At 43.3% G+C, this 21,701-nt stretch overlaps 1 protein-coding gene across 1 annotated transcript in view; it reads left to right on the forward strand.

Annotated features, from left to right (window-relative positions):
- LOC148442742 (TATA box-binding protein-like 2) overlaps positions 1-16,342 on the forward strand; it is a 57,666-nt gene extending 41,324 nt beyond the window's left edge. Inside the window, exons 5-7 of the mRNA XM_088463543.1 lie at positions 2,963-3,130; positions 5,521-5,613; positions 15,628-16,342. Coding sequence (XP_088319669.1) covers positions 2,963-3,130; positions 5,521-5,613; positions 15,628-15,709 — 343 coding nt within the window. The 3' untranslated portion in view covers positions 15,710-16,342. The remainder of the gene's footprint in view (positions 1-2,962; positions 3,131-5,520; positions 5,614-15,627) is intronic.
- The last annotated feature ends 5,359 nt before the right edge of the window (positions 16,343-21,701 follow it).

The following is a 21,701-nucleotide window of genomic DNA, read 5'->3' on the forward strand; positions in this document are numbered from 1 at the left end:
GTTATTCCTATAAAATTTTGAGGTACATGAAAATGGGGGTAAGCATATTTTTAAGTCCCTAAAGTTAATTTTCAAAATTCTGCAAAAAAATGCACCTGCCACTCCTCTGCGCAATGAAGAAAACACCTGCCGCATACTTGGGGACCCCTCTGAATTTAATTTGGCTATTTTAGAAGTGTGTTCCCTAATTTTTTTTTCTTTTTTTTTTTTTTTTTAAATTAAAGTAAATTTTTTGGGGTGTACTGATATTTTTTATTTTATATTTTTCACTTTGACCGTTTATTTTCAAATGACATTCCCAGGGGTGCAGGCTATTTTTTTTTTTTTTTTTAAAGCCTGCACCCCTAAACCCCAGTTCTGCACTTTTTTTTGCCACCTGTTTCAGTGGTGAAAAGTTATCCCCGTGTTTTTTTTGTTTTTTTTTCCAACCTGCGAAAAGTCTTTGAAAATTTAATATGGGGATAATTGAAATAGGTGAAAATGAGGTCATCGGCGATTAAATTATCGCCGATTCCGACTTTTGCTGCCTTATTGAATACCTCCCATAGACCTCATGGCATCACGTCACAACCATAAGTTCCCCAGGTCCAGAGACCCATCAGCAGTCTTCATGGACACACTGGCAGTAAGATGGGACTTCAACCTGGCGTATCTCTTTCCTCCGATTTTCCTCCTCCCAAGGGTCCTCAGGAAATTCAAGCAGGAAGGCGGAACAGTAATACTAGTAGCTCCTGTTTGGCCCAGACGTAATTGGTTCACCGACATACAGAATCTATCCATAGACAGTCGTATCCTCTTCCTCTGTGGCCGGATCTGTTAGCGCAGGGTCCCTGCCTGCATTCGGACTAGCCTCGCCTGTCTTTGATGGCATGGCTCTTGAGTCTTTCATCTTAAGAGCCAAGGGTTTCTCCAGCTCTATGATTCAAATGATGCCCGCATCTATTTCAGAGTTTGACATTCTTTTAGTCAATATTGTGTTCCCACAGAAAATATGACCCTAAGGTGTTTAGGGTTCCCCGGGTACTGGCTTTTTTTCCCAAGCTGGATTAGATCTTTGTCTTCGTCCGGCCACTTTGGTGAGTGCAGGTTTCTGCATTGTCAGTCTGGTTCCAGAGTAAGATTGCTTCTTTACCAGATATTGGAATTTTTTGTCGGGGGGGCTCTCTGAGATCAGCCTCCATTTGTCCCACCGGTAGTAGCACCATGGGATTTGTCTTTCATTCACAAGGTGCTACAAGCTCCCCATTTGAACCTCTGGACTCTGTAGACTTGAAATGGTTGACATCTAAGACACTTTCTTCTGCACGCAGAGTCTGTGACTTGGTAGCGCTCTCTTGTCACTCACCATTTTTTATTTTTCACCAGGATAGAGCTGTTCTTTGTACAAGGGAGGATTACCTTCCTAAGGTAGTGTCCCGTTTTCATATGAATGAAGAAATTGTGGTTCCTGCTTTTCAGGCTTCAGATCTTTCTGTAGGTGAAGCCTCCCTGGATGAAGTTCGTGCTCTCCATATCTATGTGGAGCGTACAAACTCTTTTAGACGATCGGATACTCCTTTCTTCTTCCCCTCCTTTTTTTTTTTTTTTTTTTATTGTTATATGGTTTTCACAAATGAGGATGGCCAGCTAACAAACTGGCTAGATGGTTACGTATGACTATTACATACGTATTACAGGCTGATCTGCCTGTTCCAAACACTGTGACCACACATTCTACTCTGTCTGTAGGGCCATCATGGGCGTTTAGTCGTGGTGCCTCTGTTGAGCAATTGTGCAAGGCATCCACTTTGTCTTCTCAGGTTCTACGTCTTTGATACGTTTGCCTCTCAGGATGCTTCCTTTGGACGACGAGTTCTCCTTTCTGCTCAGGAGTGTCCCCCATCCTTAGGGGAACTGCTTTTAGGAATTTCCCATGGTATCCCTGTGGATCCCTTTTGGAACCTGAATAAGAAAATAAGAATTATGGTAGATTTACCATTGGTAATTTTCTTTGAGGTCCATAGGGTCCACAGGGCACACACCCTGACGCACCTGGCTGCACTGGGTAATTTTTCTTTGTCACGGATTCCCTCATCTTGTATGAGTGTTTCTGGTGTACAGTCTTTTCCTTTTCCCCTTTCCCCCTTTTTCCCCTTTCCCCCTTTTTCCCCTTTTCCCTTCCTCTGTGTCCAGGGGCGCGGTATATGTCGAGGAGAACCAGAGGCATCCTGACTTCTCTCCCATAGTACCAAGCGGACAACGGCAGGCGGGGCAGGAGCAGGGATTCAGGTAAGTGTATTTTGTATGTCTGTGTGTTATGTAATGGGCACTTCTGGCCAGGGGAACTGTAAGGGGGATCACTACTGGGGGAACTGTAAGGGGGACCACTACTGGGGGCACTGCATATTGGGGGTACTGTATAAGGGGCACTACTGGGAGCCTGCAAAAGGGGGACCACTACTAGGGGCACTGCATAGGGGGGGACTGTATAATGGGTGCATTTCTGGGGGCACTGTATAAGGTTGCACTACTACATGGGGCACTGCTACTTGGGACATTGCATAAGGGGCACTACTACTGGGGGCATTAAGGTGCATAAGGAATGTTCCCAGAGTGACGAGAAAGGAAGGGAGGGTGTCATTACACGCCCCATTTTTTTCAGTGGCCACACCCCTTGTGACATGTGAACATGCCCACTTTTTGGCATGTGCACATAGTGTGTGTGTGTGTGTGTGTGTGTGTGTGTGTGTGGGGGGGCCTCCATTGTTCACCTTGCCCTGGGCTCTAAGTACCCTAGTTGCGCCACTGCTGACAGTGTATGGCAAAGTCAGTCTGACTGAGTTTGATGTTGCAGAGTATGGCCAGCATAAATGAGATGATTGGTTAATCCGCAATAACACTTGCATTGTATATAACCTGTCACTGGTTTGCTCTTGTTGTATTCTTTAGAGGTTTTTTTTTTTTTGTTGTCATTGTATTACAGTGAGGAGCAGTCCCGGCTGGCAGCGAGGAAGTACGCCCGTGTTGTACAGAAGCTGGGCTTTCCAGCAAAATTCCTTCACTTTAAAATTCAAAACATGGTGGCAAGCTGTGATGTGAAATTCCCAATACGACTTGAAGGCTTGGTCCTTACTCATCAACAGTTTAGTAGGTAAAATACCCTTCAATAGATAATAGTTGTAACTTTTTTTTTTTTTTATCATAAGCCAGTCAATTTTAAATATGATTTTATTTTAGAAGTGTCTATTAGGACTTTCAACACTATTTGCTAATAAGTAGTAATCCAGTTGGAAATGAAATAAAAACCTTGAGGTTTAAAGTTGAACTAAACCTCTTGCCTGTGAAAAGGGAACTGGCATTCAAATGCCAAGAGGTAAGAACATAGCTTTTGCTGCCCCTGCGATTGTGCTACATCTGGTAAGGGTTTTGCCTTGCATCGTCCCCTCTAGTAGGTGCCACCACCCCGCTTCCTGAAAAGTGATTTGTTACTTTGCTCCAGGAGAGTGGAACCAAATTTTGTATTCTGCTTGGCTGCTTGCTGTCTGTGACAATATATGTCAGGGATGGAAGGGGGTAACTAAACCCTCTGAGCTGGGAGCGCAAAACGTGATTGGACAAGTTCTAGGGACTGTGTAATGGGGTGCTGCACTCGCACAACTCTGCACACCTATTGGAAGCTCGTATCCAACACTGCTGGTAAGTGTCTTGGAGTACACTGTAGCTGTCGAGACTCCAGGGGAGGGGCATGGAATATTAATGTCCAGGAAGAGCAGTTGGTAAAGGGGAGGGACTGTCCTAACATGGGCATCCTCTTCAAGATGGTAGCATTGGTGTGGGATGACCAGCTCTCTGTCCAATGTCCAGTTAAGCTTAAATTGTAAAGTGCAACAGAATACGATGGCACTATATAGGTAACTCGTTCATGGTGTTTTTGTTATTAAGCTGTTGATGGCCCATGCCATACTTGTCTGGATGTTCAGCCTTTGGGCCAGGAGATCAATATGATCATAAACTTGGCCACATTTACCAGCTATGCTGTATTCTCTTTTTAATGTGGGCAGGCTGAATACTATTTAGTCAGTGGCTTTAAGGTAGAAAAGTATCAGACACATTATTCCAACAAGAAGACTGGAAAGATGTAATATACTTCCTTTCACGTTCTGACAGGGAGCATGACCATAATGGTGCATGTGGATGATTGTAACCGGGACAAATGTGGGTGTATCAAACTGTGAAGATATACACTGCTCAGGCCATTTGTGATGCATATGGTCTGCATTGTGCAGTCTACGAGATTTAATCAGAAAGTTGACACCTTAATGTCAACAGTCTGCTGACATTTAGATGTCTGCGCATGAAATTACAGTAGGCTACAATTGGGGTTAGGTTGAAAATGTCAACATTATGTCAGTGTTGACATTTAGGCCATGGCCCATATTCAATTAGAGGCGAACAGTCGGAAACGTTTTGCCTGTCCGTCTTTCTGCCTCCTTCGCTTGTTTCAGGGGCGGAAACTGTAGGCACTCGTCCCCGCTCTTCTCCATATTCAATTCCTAAACAGGTGAAAACGGAAAGCGGTGAATGCGGAACAGGCGAAAAGTACTGTCAGAAGTGGGGAAATCAGTCTGTACCCCAAAAAAAGATGCACTAACATAGGGAATCAATGTAGATGTGTACTAATATCCCTAATAAAAGTGTTTGGGGTACTTAAGTAGTTTAAATTGCTTCTTATTAGCATCTTTACAAAAGTGGTGAAGAATGGCATAAAGCAGTATTTTTTGTGAAAATAAGTAGTCCAGTCAAATTTGGGGTACTTGAAAATGGGTGCTAGCATATTTTTATGTCTGCAAGGTGAATTTTTGAAAAACCACCTGCATAGATACACCTGCAATTTTAAAAACACTTGGCCCCTCCTTACAGCACTTCAAGAAGTCTATTTTGCTAGTTCTTATGTTTGTCCCCCCACTTTTTACTTTTTCGCCCCCAAAACAAAAGTACACTTTTGGGGTGTTCTGAGGTTATTTATTTTTATTTTTTTAAGTTTTTGGTTTGTCTTTTGGGGGGCTGTCCCAAGGGTTCTGAGTCATTTCCCCACGTTTGCACCAGAATATAGCGATTTTGCACTTTTTTTCACCTGCTGTTCATAGGAGATACTTTTCCGCCTATTAGGCGAAATCATCCTGGAATTGAATATGGAGATACTTTGAAAACAGGTGGAAAGTCCAAATCCACTGAAACTTTTCTCCAAACTGCACTTTTCGCTACTAATTGAATCCGGCCCCATGTCGACATTTCATATTACACCCCCAGTCTACACCTCGTTACGCTACGTATTGGTGCCATGGTACCAACTGCGTTAAAGACCGGATGGCACAGACCAGCTGGTAATGAAAAAAGTCTGCCGCCGACTAAAGCAAGTGGTGGCAATTTCCATGATTATCTTGTTTCTCACTAAAACACACATTTAAAATGTTTTTTCTTTTTATGTTCTATAGTACTTAGTATTTTCAACTTTTACATGCTTTTATTGTGTGCTTACAGTTATGAACCTGAATTGTTTCCAGGCCTTATTTACAGGATGGTGAAACCAAGGATTGTGCTGCTCATATTTGTGTCTGGAAAGGTTGTATTAACGGATAAGTATGTATATTCAGCACATTCATCGCTGTCTTAGAGCTTTCAAAAAAGTATTTATACGGATGTGTTCATTAGTAGCACAGATTTCTAAAGCCATTAAAATGTCAAAGGAGAATACCAGTCGCATATGGAGTTGTGGAAAGGCAGTTGCACTAATCCGCTTTGCTGTGGTAGAGGTAATTTGCGTGTGTGCTATTGACACTTGGCCCAACCCCTAAAAATGATGGAGGTAATAATACTTATCTGTTCGTTGCCGTGATGTGAACGGTTTTCTACCTTTAAAGAACCATGATCCCCAACCTCCAACTCCTCCAGAAAGTATCAGTCTAACTGGGACCCCAATGTTCTAATTAAGATCTCTGCATCTAACTACTTGTTCTGTAGGCACTGGCTAAAATTGTAATTGTTGTCAGTGGAGGAGTGTGTACTCAAAGTGCTACCTCATCCGGTCTTTGCAGAGGTGCATTTAGACCTCATGGGGCCCTAAGCAGGACAGCAATTTGGGGCCCCCCTCCTCAAAATATTCATAGCACTATATTTTAATTTGTGATATTGTGTGCCCCCCCATTTGTAGCAATCCTCAGGGTCAGGTTTGACAAGGTGATGATGTGTGCCACCCCCCCCCCCCCCCCCATTTGTAGCAATCCTCAGGGCCAAGCTCGGACAATGTGATAATGTGTGCACCCCCCCTATTTGTAGCGATCCTCAGGGCCAGGCTCAGGCAGTGTAATAGTGTGTGCCCCGGTAAATCCGCTACTGGGTCTTTGTAAAACATGTTTTCACCATGTGCTGCTCTCTGTGCACTCTCCTTGTTCACACTGGCTTGTAATTTTATCTAGTGTCCTTCGCTCTGGTCTCAGAAAATGATCGCCATTTTCCCGAAGACCTACGCATGTGCAATAGATTCTGAAGCCAGAATCTACTGCGCTCAGTGCACTGACAGAGGAGGGGGCCCAAAAGGATGCTGCACACTGGCCCCCTTCTCTCTTAAAACGCCCCTGGTTCCATGTTTCTACATTTTAGCAATGAAAACCAGTAAATATGTGACATTATGTAATAAAAAAAAAAAATCAATATTTTGCTAGCTGACCCAGCTTGAGATAAAAAATGTATATATTTTTTATTTTTATTTTGTGAGATTTGGTTATTCTGGATCCTATTTGCTCAACTTTGCCACCGCTGTGGGCCACATAGAATCTTACCTGATTATTTGATTGGATAATTCAGTTTGTTTGTGGTCCTCTTCTAACCAGAATGCAATGTGTTCCTTATTAATCTGACACGTACCCATGCAACTTGGGTGTATAAAAATGGGGTTAGCAGATTTGTCTGCATTACAAATGACGCTTGCACAGATTGTTCCAGACACAGTATTTTCTTGTGAACTAGTAATCTATTAAAGTAAATGTTCAAACTCCATCAAAAGTCTTCTCCTCGCTCTGAGGCTGAGTTTTGAGGGACAGACTTATCTAGACAGTGCCTGGGCAATATGATGCAGCTTCCATTTCCTCACAATTGATCCTACAGGGTTTTCTTTTTATATTGTGCACTAGTATATGAGATCCAAGTGAGGCAACTAAATCATATTACACTTTTTTTTTTTTTAACAATTGATGTGTCACTAGTCACATGTACCTCATAATATTTCTCATAACAATATAGAAATAAGAAACAGGCGGGTTGGGTAGGTGATCCTGGCGCTGATGATACCGGCGGTCAGAATCCTGATGGTGTAAATCCCGACGCATGCAGGTAAATATTCTAACCCTAACCCAATTTTTCCTGCAGCCTAACCCTAACCCTCTCCCTAGTGCCTAACCCAAATACTCGCCGTCAGGATTGCAGCTGTTGGGATTCTGGAGCCGGGATACTGACTGCATTCCAAAACAGCAAATAGTCTTTTAAATTACTCCTTTATTTTTCTTCCTTTTATCCACTATTTAAGTTTTTTTTATTTTTTGACAGTTAGGCTTTACTTCAAATTTGTATTAAATCTTATTTGCAGTGATTTAAAAAAAATAAGGAGTGTTTATCATTAATGTGACAAACAGTGAATATACATTAAAGAATGATTGGACTGTATAGTGCACCATACTTCCAAACCTGTTTTTTAATAACTAGAAAAATAATGGAAGCACTAATAAATGGCTGCTGGTTTAAGAAATAGTATAATTTGTATTGCACATATTACAATACAAATAAGTATTCTATCAATCAAGTAAACAACAGGTGCAATAATAAGGCTCAATGTTAGCACCGATCCGGCGCAAATCATTTAAAAAAGAGAGGGAGAGAGAGAACACAATCTAATGTGAAACAATATGCATCAATAGGTAGCAAAGCGAAAAATATATAAAAATGCAAGTTGATCATGGCCAGCGATTATGTATTAAAGCTGTTCGCAAAGCTATCCAATCACGGTCAGTTGTAGATAGTGTATTATAGCCAGCAAGCATAGAGTAGAAACTGTTAGTAGGAGTATTCAATCACAGCCAATTAGTATGCAGGAAAATGAAACTTAGTCACAGTTATTAGCATAAAAATAAATCCGTTTGTAATATGCAGATTCTGCTGCTGAATTTGGTATTAGTATTGTGTTTGGTACATTACCACCCGTCCATTCATTTGTTGGATGGAGTAGAGTCCTGACCTCTACCCCAAGTCCAGGGGGAGGAAACTTTGTAGTACTGGCTGGATATTGATTTTGTGTTGGACACTTAATGTCATGTGTCTGCTGCGTGCACCACGCGGTCCGTAGGTGCTGATGACCTCGGGCAAAGGGACCTTCACTTCTGAATCACGGCACTACTCGCCGCTAACAGTGTTGTGCTTAGCTGGGACAAGTTCGCCGACTCGCGCTCTGCTACTTCCGGTATCGGGCTTCCGGTATGCGCTCTACCTGCGTTCCACAGGCCACCTGACGTGTTTCTCCGCCCTTTGACATGGCGGTTTCATCAGAGGATGGTTCTCTACCGATTGGCACTGTTATACCCCTCCTGATGTAAACGGATTGGTTGACTTTCGATCCGAATTAGGAAATTAACCATTGGCATTGTATTCGTGCTTTCCAATGGAGTGGATATCTGGAGCGCACATATCATGGTGAAACAAAAGCAGTATAGTCTATACATTTATATTTATCAATCTAGTCTTATTCTGAGGTGCCTACATAAATAATCAGTACATACTGTATATAATGAGGCAAAATGATCCACATTGCGGTAACTAAGGAAACTGTTTGTACAACTAAAGTAAATACCTAACAACTAGGTTCAATTAAAAAACACCAATATGGTACAATTCTAATATATAAACATATAAATATAATGTGTGTGTGTGTGTGTGTATATATGTATGTGTGTGTGTAATAAATATATATATATATATATATATATATATATATACCTACTGTACAAAAATGTAGTTAGAGGAAAAAGGAAACTAGTGAATCTCTATAAGAAACCATACTAGTATATTCATGGTCCGATATTTACATATATACCTTAATGGGATGTTTATTAGTAGACCCACATTGAGAGATCCTGAGCTTGAAATTATGTAGAAAAAACATATATATGTTTTTTCTACATAATTTCAAGCTCAGGATCTCTCAATGTGGGTCTACTAATAAACATCCCATTAAGGTATATATGTAAATATCGGACCATGAATATACTAGTATGGTTTCTTATAGAGATTCACTAGTTTCCTTTTTCCTCTAACTACATTTTTGTACTGTATATATGTATGTATGATCTCCTAATATATATGATGTATATAGATAATGTCATTGAGATTTATTGTCCAATTTAACTATCGAAAATAGGGAAGAGATGAAATTCCCTATACCCAGAAAAGAATACATAATCGACCACCAATGATAGTATAAAAAAAATGTGTACAACTAGCTATATAGAGGGACTATAACATATCATGTTAATTTCTATGGTCCAACTAATGGCTAATGCCAGATGGAATATTAGGTCCTATAGATACTTTACAGAACCCTTTATATAACTAAAGTATTAAATATTCAATTCAATAGTCTCATTGAGGCCATATGGATCCAGAGTTTTCAGCCTGAAGATCCAATATGCCTCTTTTACATAATATATTAAACCTATTCCCTCCTCTCTCTGTACTTTTAATCTGTTCAATTGCTTTTACCTTAATTCTACTAATATCACCCTCCACACAGACTGAAACATGTCTAGACAGACTGTGTAAGATTTTTCTTGAGGATATTCCTTCGGTGTTTTAAAAATCGAACATCAAGTGTACGTGTGGTGCGCCCCACATATTGGAGGTCGCAACCACATTCAGTTATATAAATAACATCATTGGAATTACAGTTGAGAAAAGATTCTATATGAAATGATTCTGATAAGGTTTTAGATTGAAAAATTGTCTCTCTATGTCCCGCATTCTTGCATGTCATGCATTTCTCTCTTCCACATTTTAAAAAAAACCCATCTGTTTATCTGGTAACCAGTTCAAACGATCACCCAAATCCTGTCTGTTTTTCTCTTTTTTTATTGTTTCTATCATTGGTGTTTCGATTTTTCAAATACATACTGGGAGCCATATATATGCCATATATAATTTTGTGTCTTTATTGTAGCATCTCTCATTGAACCTATTATGTATTTCTAATCAAACCTATGAGTAGTTATTGTAGTACTTGCCTGTCTGGTGGTTTTAACCCCCTTTAGTGAATCTGCACACGCCATAAGCCAGTGTTTCCCAACCTCTGTCCTCAAGGCACACCTAATGGTCCAGGTTTTAAGGATCGCTATACTTGAGCATAGGTGACTGAACACCTCAATTATTTTGATTTAGTTGTTTGTGCGCAAGCACGGACATACTCAAATCCTGGACTGTTTGTGTTCTTAGTGCAACGATTCCCAACCTCAATCCTCAAGGCACACTGAGTCAAAACAGATATACGAAACTCTGCAATTAACAAGGTGTATAATGGAGGTTCTTAGTGCATATTTGCCAAAACATGTGAGCCCATCTACCACGTGAAGATAAACATATAATCATATGGTTTCCTAACACATTCGGTCAATTCATCAAGGACTTGCCATAAAAGTAACTCTGATTATGTAGACCGCATAGGTTCTCCTGCATTGCAACACTTTTAGGAAAGTCCACCCATGGCCGCCATCTTCTTGAGGCTATAAAAGGTTAGGGCCTGGGTAGCGGGAGAAGGAAGTGTCGTGGCTTGGTACAAGGAGAATTATTTTTTTTATTTTTTTTTCAGTAAAGGTTCTTTGATTACATTTTTTTATTGTATTTGTAGTGGAGGAATATGGGAGGAGACAGAAAAATAAAGGGGGAGGAGACCAAATTAATTGCTGAAACACAGACTAGATTTTCCTATGGAGAAAAACATGAACTGTTAGGATGTCCTTGAGGAGTGAGAATGGCCACAAATGGTATACAGAACAGCATCTCTGACTGCAGAGCATAAAATCTCCCAAATAAACTAATTTGCTCAGCTACTATTTAATTGCTTCTGACCCTCCAGCACTCTGATCAGGTCCTTCAATGGCACAGTGTATGTGGCAAGCAATTTACAAGACACCGAGAAATCACTCATTGTTACTTGGAATCCTTGGCTAAACAAATCTTTCAACTCACTCTGGAGATGTACTAAGCTCTAGAAAGTGATAAATTATACGGTGATAAACTGCCATCCTCTCACCGAAATCGGTATGAAATACCGCCAGCCGCATGGCCGGCGCTTCAATTCCCGGCAGCGCCTGGCCGGCCAAAGCAGAGTTCCCGGCAGCAGAAGCCTGACAGCGCTGGAAATCCCGATCGTCGATAGGTAAGTACTGACTAACCTAACCCCCCAACCCTCCTTAGGGGTGCCTAACCCTAACCTCCCTTCCCCACTGCCTAACCCTAAGTACCCCCCGGGGGTGCCTAACCCTGCCCCAAGCCTATCCCTAAGTCCCCCCCGGGTGCCCTAAACCTAACCCTTCCCCCCCCCCCCCCCAGCTGTCCGTTTGCGGCACCCGGTGTTGAGGAAATGTCAGGTGTCTACATCTAGGCGCCCGGCATTTCACCCTCGCCGGGATATGACAGTCGGGAAGCCGACTTCCGGTATTAAGGCAGCCGGCTTCCCGATTCAATACCCTCTCACCTACTAACTTTCATGTTACAGGCTGTGTTTGAAAAATGGCAGGAGCTGATTGGTTGGTAGTTTATCACTTTCCAGAGTTTAGTACATCTTCCCCCTCTCTCCTTTCCGAACAGTCTGGTTCCACCATATAGGGCCATATTCAATATGGGGCGAAAAGTCAGTTATCAGCGATAATTTATTGCAGATTACGTCATTTTCGCCTGTTTCAATTATCTTCATATTCAATTTTAAAGACACATCGCCGGTGTGAAAAGTCTTTGTTAAAAAACGAGATAAGTTGTCACCATGTAATACATGGTGAAAAAAAGTGCAGAATTGGGGTTCAGGCTTAAAAAAAAAAAAAATAGCCTGCAGCCTTTGTAATGTCCCCTTAAAGCAATCTGTGTTTTAAATTTTTTTTTTTTTTTTTTAAAGTTCCTTAGGACACACCAAAATATTGTACTTGAATTTTTGGAGAAAAAAAAAATATTGGGGGACAAACTTCTAAACTAGCTAAATCGATCCCAGGGGGGTTCCCAAGTATGCGGCAGGTGTTTTCTAGAATGCGGCTGGTAGCGGCAGATGCATTTTTGAAGACTTTAAAAAAAAAAATCATTTTAGGGACTTAAAAATATGCTTGCACCCTTTCATGTACCCCCAAATTTGATGGCCATAGTTATTCCCCCGCCTCCAAAAAAAGATAAATGTTTATTCTTCACAGGCACATTTATGCACCTGCCACGGCTATTTAAAAACCCTGATTATCTCCAGCAGGCAAAAACTGGGGTACCCCTAGTGATCCCCCATGTCAGGACATCTTTAGGGGGGTGCCAGGATAATTTCCTGAAAAGTGACAGGACTTTTTGCTACTTACCTTTCCGCTGGGTCCCATTTTTGCCGGATCCTAATTGAATGCGGGGATAAGCGGGCACGCGCCCCATACTTTATCCCTGCAGAAAACGGCAATGAGGGCGAAAAGTCCGACATCTGACTTTTCGCCCCATATTGAATATGGCCCATAGATGGATAGATGTCCACTTTCATCTTAAGCAGAACTGTAAAAAAAATTTCTTGGATGGATGCTTTCACTCCTGGGGCCTGATTCAGAGCTGCTCGGTCTGAATCAGGGCGGGGATTTTTTTTATTTAACCAGGTCACTCGCTAAGCTGTGACCACCCACAGCTTTTGCGAGCGGCCTGGAGCCCGTCGCGATTATCGGGCTTGCGAGGAGACCCTGTGGTAGGGTTTCAGCTCTCGCAAGCCCGAGTGGACTCCCTGCTCTAATAGAGCAGGAAGTCTACTACTGACATCACGAGGGATGACAGTAGGGCCGCCCACAAATGCCAGGCGTGCCTGCGTTTGTGCAGCCTACCCCCCCCCCCCCCCGGCCTACAAAACTTAGCGACTGAGCTGCCGTTGCTGGACTGGTCTTCCGCGTGCGCACGCCGGAGGCGGCGCATGCGCAGAGGGGGACCATCGACCTACTTGCGAGCGGGTCTGAATCAGACCCCTGGTCTGATGACTGTCTCCCCAAATTCCCCTTTTTCCCTACTTCCCAAGTTTGTTACTTCTATTAGATCTAGTCGCTCATTTATCAGGTAATTGTATTTTCATTGTTTCATGCCAATACTTACCTCTTTGACTTCCTGTAGAAAGTTTTAAGATCATGTGATTGTCTGTCTGTTACTTAACAGACATGTACTATCTTTGGGCCTGATTCAGACCCACTCGCGAGCGGCTGTACGCTCGCAAGTGGGTCGATGGTCTGCACTGAGCATGCGTACGACGGAGGGAGCTCCGTCGTGCGCATGCGCCAGACACGACGAGCGAAGGACTTTCCTTCGCTCGTTGTGTCCGATCAAAGGGGGCGTGCTGTCAATGTTGATTGACAGCACGCCCCCTTTGGTGGGCGTGCCGGGGGCGTGCCTCCCTGACGGGGGCGTTCCCACGGGAACGCCTCCCGTCAGAAGCCGGCCCACTGACATCACTAGTGATGTCAGTGGGAGTGATTTTGGCTCTGATAGAGCCAAAATCACTCCGGAGCTTGCGGTTGAAAACCTCAACCGCAAGCTCCGGCTCGCAATTTCGATGGTCACGACCATCGCGGCCATCAAAATGCACGCTCGTATAGCCTGTGGGTGGTGACCCACAGCTATACGAGCGTCCAGGAGGACGCTCCATGAAAAAGGAGCCCGGCCCTCATGCAGAGCGTGCGCTCTGCTCAGAGCGTACGGCTCTGAATGAGGGCCTTTGTCTTGCAAGTTGCTGTGGCCTTTGTTGCAGAGGGAGATGATCAATGTAGATTGTTTTAGTCTTCCTTTAACCATATATGTGAAGAACTACCTTTTGTGCAGCGGGGGTGGAATGATTGATCGACATTGACCATGTCAATACAGGTATGTTGATATGGTCAGTCAACAAACCACCCCTGGCGGTCTAAAGGTGTCACATGAGAAGACGTTGCGGAGGTGATGTTTCAACAGATGCATTCCAGTGGGTATTCTACCCATATCCCTAATCGTAATCTCTACCTCTAACCCTAACCATCGGCAACTTCAGATATAGGACCTCATTCAGAGTCTGTTGTACGCATCCGATGTTTCCAAACCACACATGCGTACGGTTAGTTGTGCGCATGTGCGTACGAGACCTTGCGATCCAAAATGCTGTCTATAGTACGGTTTATCGAGCAGGAAGTGGCTTCCGAGAGTTGATTGACATGAAAGGCTGTTTGTGGGTGTTGACGGTAGTGGTGGTATGAAAACGCAGGCGTTCCTCACCGTTTTGAGGGCGTTTTAGGGGCGTACATAAATTACCTGCTACGACCGACCTAGAAGGCCGGAAGTAGTAAAACGTCACTCTGCGAGCAGGTTCGAGGCCTGGCTGATCGTACAGCTTGAGGTTGGGTATGTGTTCTCGCAAGCCCTAGACTACAATCGATACTATCGACTGTTATTGATGTTAGGATTGATGTTTCTATTTTGAGCCACACAATGCAAGCAGCTAATAATCGATTGATGAAGCTTATAACACTGCTAATTGGCTTGTAATTGATTCAGCTGCGTTTGCATTAGCGAATAATAAGAATAAATAAATTTCATGGGGATGGCTTATTCTATGCGTTTTTTATTTTTGTGGGCATCAACAGAACACAAGCGGCCGCAACCATCAGAAGAAAATTAACATACAGCGATTGACTCGATCGCTTGCTGCTATCACTCGCTAACTAGAGGAGGTGCATTGTTCATGTATGGGCGTCACTTTGGTTGCGACCGACCGTGCGATTACTTCCTTTTTCAGTTTCTCGGTCGTTGGGCGTACGATCGAGCGGCCGCTTATGACTGACTCTGAATGAAGTCCATGGTGCCTGTCGACCATCTGACCAGGTACCTGTGCAGCCCAACAGAAATTATATCTAACTCTTGCCATCTCCACTTCTGAAACATTTCTACAGTCGGGCTCTTTCTCATCCCTGATGCCACCAAAACCCTTATCCACATACTATGGAATACTTGATTATTGTAAGATCCTGCTGACTGGTCTTTCTCTAATTTTCATCTCTTAACAGCTCTGCTTTGCTCCCCCCCCCCTCCTGCAACTCAGTTCATACATACATTTCAACAAAACTATTTGATAAGTAAGCAAAATATTGGACTCTAAAGGGTATATTTACTAAAGTGAGAGCTTTTAACAGTGGAGTTGTTGCCCATAGCAACCAATCAGATTCTAGCTCTTCTCTTCTAGAAGGTGCTAGATAAATTATAAGTAGAATCAGATTGGTTGCTATGGGCAACCAAAAAAAACTCCCACTTTAGCAAATAAGATTTTGTATGAATTGTACTCAAAATATCTATTTTTCCTTCTCATTTTTGTCTTGTAGGTGCAAAAGAACGTTCAGAAATCTATGAAGCTTTCGAAAATATATATCCTATACTGAAGGGTTTTAAGAAAACCACATAATTCTGACCCCAAAAAAGGCACATCCTGTGTGTATAATAATGTAAATAGTTGTAAAAAAATGGTTTCTAATTGTTTTTGCATTAAGTTTGTGTGTGTGGACTTCTTGTATATTTTTCCTTTTATGTCCAGTAATGTTTCATATCCTCCCCCCCCCAATTCCGAGCAATTTACACAATTGTGATAGAGGGGAAAAAAAGTATTGTATTCTGTGTGTGTGTCTATAGGGGCTTATTCTCCGGAACACAGCAACAAACAAGTAAACTTTGCGCCTTGATAAAAACCATAATCTTACATTGCAGATGCAGCAGATTTAAAATGGGCAGAGATTTAGATTGGAAAGGGGCTTGTCCAAACTCAAATCTAATCAGAAGAGTGGGCAAATCTCCTGGAGGGTGGCAACCACTTCCCAAATGAAGTGGAATGTCTGGGCAGCAGATGACACACTTGTGCAGTCACGTCGCCCACTTGGACATGCCACCCAGACAGGGCGGCCAGAAAGTCAGTAACTATGATTTGTGGGCTACATGCAAAAGCAGCCAGTATTTACCCTGCATCTAAAGAGCACAGCAAGAAATTTAAAACAAATTGCAACAGTAGCCAACAAACAATACAAGCAGATAATAATGAAAAAGTGCAATAAGCAACCTAGAATATTATAACAAATAGTAGTGACCTATAAATGTTTTATATGCTGGAAATGTTAGTAACGTGTTGCTGGAACTAATATACATAGCAGTTGTCACACAACTAAAACAGAAAAACAGTTTAAGACTGAATTAGTATTTATCAGAGAAAGGACATAATAATAGAATATTAACACTTTAGCGGAATGCTCACTAAAGTCATGGAAACCAAAAGCCAAAGTGCCTGCATTGGTTTGGGTGAAATGATGGTGTTGCACAATATAGGTGGCCCAGTGGCGTAAGTTCATCCCAGACGCAAGTTATAATTAAGTGCCCCCCTCGTCACAGCCGCTGACACACTGTAATGTAGCATTTCGCAAGCTGGTACACCCACAGTTGCACACAGAATATAGAAATGCCAAAGATTATTTTAATCAGCAGAAGCTGCTTGTGCATTCTATTCACATCGCTGTGTGAATAAGACACATTTGAAGGGAGAAATTAGCACAAAAAGATGCTCGCCGCTACCGAGTCACTCTGCTCATGCGTCATTTGTAGCATGGAGGATAGATGTATGTGGACACATCTTTATGAGGCTCAGAGTCCTCCTGATGGAGGCGAAAGCCACCAGATGTGGGGTGGGAATCCCTCCTGATACCCCTGATGGAGGGGAAACCCACCTGATGTGGTGGCTTTGAGGGCTGAGTTTGTCAAAATACTGTAAGACTGCCACTGTGGTGGGACTACAAATCACAAAATGCTCAATCTACTGCCAACTGCCTCAAATGCCAGAAAGTTGCTCCACCAAAGATCTGCCCCTCAGACTCAGTCGTTCGGTGCCCCAGGCCCCCGCCACCCATGCCCTTTTACTCGCAAATCCAGTTCTATGCATCCTTGTTGACATTCAGCAGCGGTTATCCTCGGGCCAGCCCCTTTAGGGTTCTGCTGCACGGGTCCGCGGCTAGGGCTGCTGCCAGGTAGGAGTGGGACGGAGAGGTGTGTGGGTGCCGGGACTGCTGCATGGGTCCAAGGCTAGGACTTTCCCCAGGGAGGAGTGGGATGGGAAGTTGTTGGTGAGGGGATGCGCTGAGCCTGCTGCCGAGGCTAGTGCTGCCATTAGGGTGGAGTGAGGCAGAGAGTTGTGGGTGAGGGGGGTGCTGGACAGGTCACACTGACATAAGAAGCTGCAACACCAATGAGTAGAGACAGGTTATAGATAGACGGAGACTGCAGCTGATGACATGGACCTCTTCACTAGTGTATGATGGCTTCTAAGGTGTCGGGAAGAGGTGCCATGTATTGGGTGGCCGTGACGGTACACTCTTGATACATAGTTACAACCCTAAGTGGGGTGAATATATATGGAAGAGGTGCCCCTTCAGGAGCCCAGCGGCAGGCACCTAAATTCTCTCCCATAATTCTGCCCGAGGTGGTTGTTAATTGGTAGTATGTCGCAGTAGAACGTCTGTGTAAGCTTGCTTCAAACATGAAAGACCCCATTGAAATTGGTGATATTACAACCTGACCTGCACTAATCAGAATAGAGGGTGGTTACTTGTCCCTGAGTGGTGTTACATCACCATTACTAGAGATTCTAGACTCAATCAACCAATCAAGCTAAGTGCACACGCTGTTAACATTGGCCCTCATTCAGAGCCACTCGCAAGCGGGCGCACGTACGTTAGGCGTACGTACAAAAATATTTAAATTCAAGAGCTCGCTCGTATTTTCGATCGCATCTAAAAATCCTCCCCAAACTCAGACGACCCCTCCTCTAACTAACGAGCGTGCGAAATAGCGAGCGTACATCCCCGAAATGGCTTGAAGGGAACGCACGCACAAGTATAAACCGGAAGTGGCCATGTCAGATGTCGATTACCTGCTCCTTTATTCTGCCTACCTCCATCAATCGTATCATGCCAATCAATGTATCAATTAGCTTAATGTTTTTTTTTTTTTTCAACACAATGCAAGAAACTTTACTCTTGTCCGTGTTTGTGTTTACCCGCAGAATACGTACGGCTTAAACATTCGCTTTTATTGCTCAAAAAACATGTTAGCCACAATGAGACAATTGTTCTATTGCTGTGGATCCCCGCATATTTTCCGGGGTTCATTTCTTTATTTAAATTTGCTTACGCATGTCACTGCATCAAGCCTATCATAACTCTCCAGAGATTTCTGGCCCTGTCGAACACATGACTCATACACTAACCAATCAAATTGCTCCTGTTAATTTCCAAGCTACATTAGCCAATCAGAAATTTTTGGCACACTTTATCAAAAATGAATTTTAAGAAAAACACCATTGCCATCATGAGAGCCTCCGCATTCACCAGGCGCGAGCTGCTGGTGCTAACGGAGGTGCTGGATCGGCGTATCACCAGCCAGCCTCCACCCATCACCAACCGGCAGAAGCGTTCCGCGTATGCGGAGGCACGGGCCCGCCTGCGCTCCTTCGGCTCACGCCGCAACATCGGCCAGCTGGAGCGCAGGTGGTCTGACCTGCAACGGCGAACGCTCCGCTTGCTGGCATGCTTTCGCATGCAGATATTGGAAAGTAAGTGTTATGTATTGTGGTTTTCATGTTTGTCTTTGTGGGGCAAACTGCGTGTGCATGTTTTTATGTCTGTCCTATTTATTCATTCTCCTCATATCTGCATGACCATGTTTTCCCTCTATTTCTGATATATTCATTCTACTCATATTTGCATGTTTTTTGTTGGTGGTGGGTGATTTTAAAATGTTATTTGGGCAGGATTTGGCCAGAAACTAACCACAATTTGTTTGACATCTTTTAGGGGGACAGGCAAGACTACGCCGTCACCGTCCGGCCAGACGGCGGTCCCGCCCACTCTCACCCACCCCCAGCCAACACTCCACCCCAAATAATTCCCCTATTCCCCCCTCCTCCCAAGCCTTCCAATAGCCTCTCCCGGAACTGTCGGGCCTCCTTCCCCTCCGTCCCCCTTCCCCCTCTCCTCCAACCACCCCTCTTCCAATTACCCCCTCCCCGGAGTCCGTGATAACCCCGCCCCGTTCTTTGGGGAATGAAGGCTCCTCCGAGGATGAAGATGGAGGGACTTCGGGATCTGCCGTTTTGGCTACCGGTATGTTTTTCTTTTGCGTTTTTTTTAACCACAAACTGTTTGTATGTAATCATGTGTCGTTCCTTTATTCGTGATTTTTGGGTTCTTTTTTGGTGATTTAGCAGTTTGCCTTTACCTCTTCCTGCTGATTTCAACATACACATATCACACCTGTGGGTATTTCTACATAGGCCTTGTAATTTTTGCAGCACCCCTTTTTTTTTAAATTTTGGTTTTGGAGTGATTTCGTTGTGTTTTTGTTTTTTTAATGTGGATTCCCTATTGTTTGATTAATCCACACACTTTTCTCACCCACAGAGGAACAGAGGCGTCGGCAAGAGGTCGAACATTGTGTGGCACACATGCGCCAAAATGTAATTGGGGTGCTTGTGGCCCTTGACCGGCTGTCTGGCATCCTTCGGCAGTAGTTTTTTTTTTGTTTTTATCTTTTTCAAAATAAATTGTTTATTTCTAATATACGTTCTGCCTCATTCGTTTTTTCAAAACCAAAGATGGTTAACCCTGACATAAGTAGACTGTTCCTGCAAGGTTTTGCATTTTTTAAAAATTAGATTGGGTTTTGTATTTGTATGTAAAACACCCTCAAGAAACACATAACAGTAACAATGTCATTTCCCTTTTTGTGTGTAGTGGCAATTAGATATTTCTACATTTTACAGGTTCCTAGTTGGTGGGCAAGCTGCTTAGGCGAATCTTACAAAGCCAAATGATTGGACAGGCTTCCTTTTGGTGTGGGTTGGGAACCTGAAAACATATTTCATTTTTGCTCAACTGGCGTCAGTACTGGATTACCCCTTAGTCAAATGTAAGGTGTGTTAACCTGGTTAAACTTGCTGGTAACGTCCAAAAAAAGGAAGAACATTTAACTCTCCAAACATTTATTCACAACATAACTGAGAAATCAAAGTGGTCACTCACAAAAAAAACACACAGTGAGAATCTCAAATACAACACATACCCAATTAAAAAAAACCCCAAAAAAACAAATCAAGAACTGGTTGAGGAAGGACCATGCCAAAATGATTCCACAAACATGGTGTTGCGATATGGGTTCCAGAATATATTCCCAAAATGAGCAGATCCAGGTTTGGTAAGGGTAGCATGAAGTAGTGAGCGTTGTAGTGCCAAAGATTATGTGAACAAACCGAAGATGTTGAAAAAAAGAAAACAAAATTAGATGTTCGCAAACAAACACATTAGGTTAAAACACTGTTTTGTTCAAACTTACCTAAAAAATCTGGCCACCACATCATCGCGTATGGCCCCCCCACATACTGACCTCCGACCAACCTCGGGGGGGCCATCCTCAGGTAAGGCATCCTCTGGCTGCATTGGGACACCACTCCTTATGGCGATGTTGTGAAATATCCCACACAGGACCACAATTTTCGACACCATATCCGGCAAATACATGAGCTCGCCACCAGAGCGGTGGAGGCATCTGAATCGGCCTTTTAAAAGGCCGATACAGCGCTCCACCACTTGCCTGGTGGCTGTAAGTGCGGAATTAAATGCACTTTGTGGGCCTGGTGTGGGAGCCAAATAAGGAGTGAGCAGCCAGGACATGCAAGGATATCCACTGTCTCCTATGGAAAAGAATTGACAACATCAGGAACACTGTGTATCAAGCTTAACATTGTTATGTACTAAAGGTCTCCACTTACCCAGAAGCCACGCATCACCAGCTTGTAGGTTGGTTAATTTGTGCCATATCCCTGATTGCCAGATGACGAAGGAGTCATGTGCACTTCCGGGTAATTTAGCATTCAGGGACAGGATCTGGAGGGAGGCATCACATACCACCATTACATTCAGGGAGTGATAGTGTTTCCTGTTTCTAAATATGGCCTCCAGCCGGGCTGGAGGCTGAAGTGGTATGTGAGTACCATCCACAACCCCTATGATGTGTGGGAAGGCAGCTATTTGGTAAAAATTGGCCTTGGCCACACTAAGGGCACCCATATCCAAAGGCATTTGAATAAAATGATGGAGGTGCTTGAAAAGTGCCTCCATCACTGCCCTCAGGATCCGGGAAAAGGAGGATTGGGAGATGCCCGCCACTATTCCCACCGTTGTTTGAAACGATCCTGAGGCACAGAAATGTAACACCGCCATAAATTGCGTAAGTGGTGGTATTGCTGTTGGACTGTCAATTTGCCGCTCAAGATCACTTTCTATTAATGAGAGAGTGTCTATGATGATTTTGGGAGGTAGACGGTAGCGTCTTAAAACCTCATCATCGGGCATTCCAAAAAGGGT

Source organism: Taudactylus pleione, unplaced genomic scaffold (assembly GCF_031769625.1).
Source record: "Taudactylus pleione unplaced genomic scaffold, aTauple2 ptg001400l, whole genome shotgun sequence".
Lineage (NCBI taxonomy): Eukaryota > Metazoa > Chordata > Amphibia > Anura > Myobatrachidae > Taudactylus > Taudactylus pleione.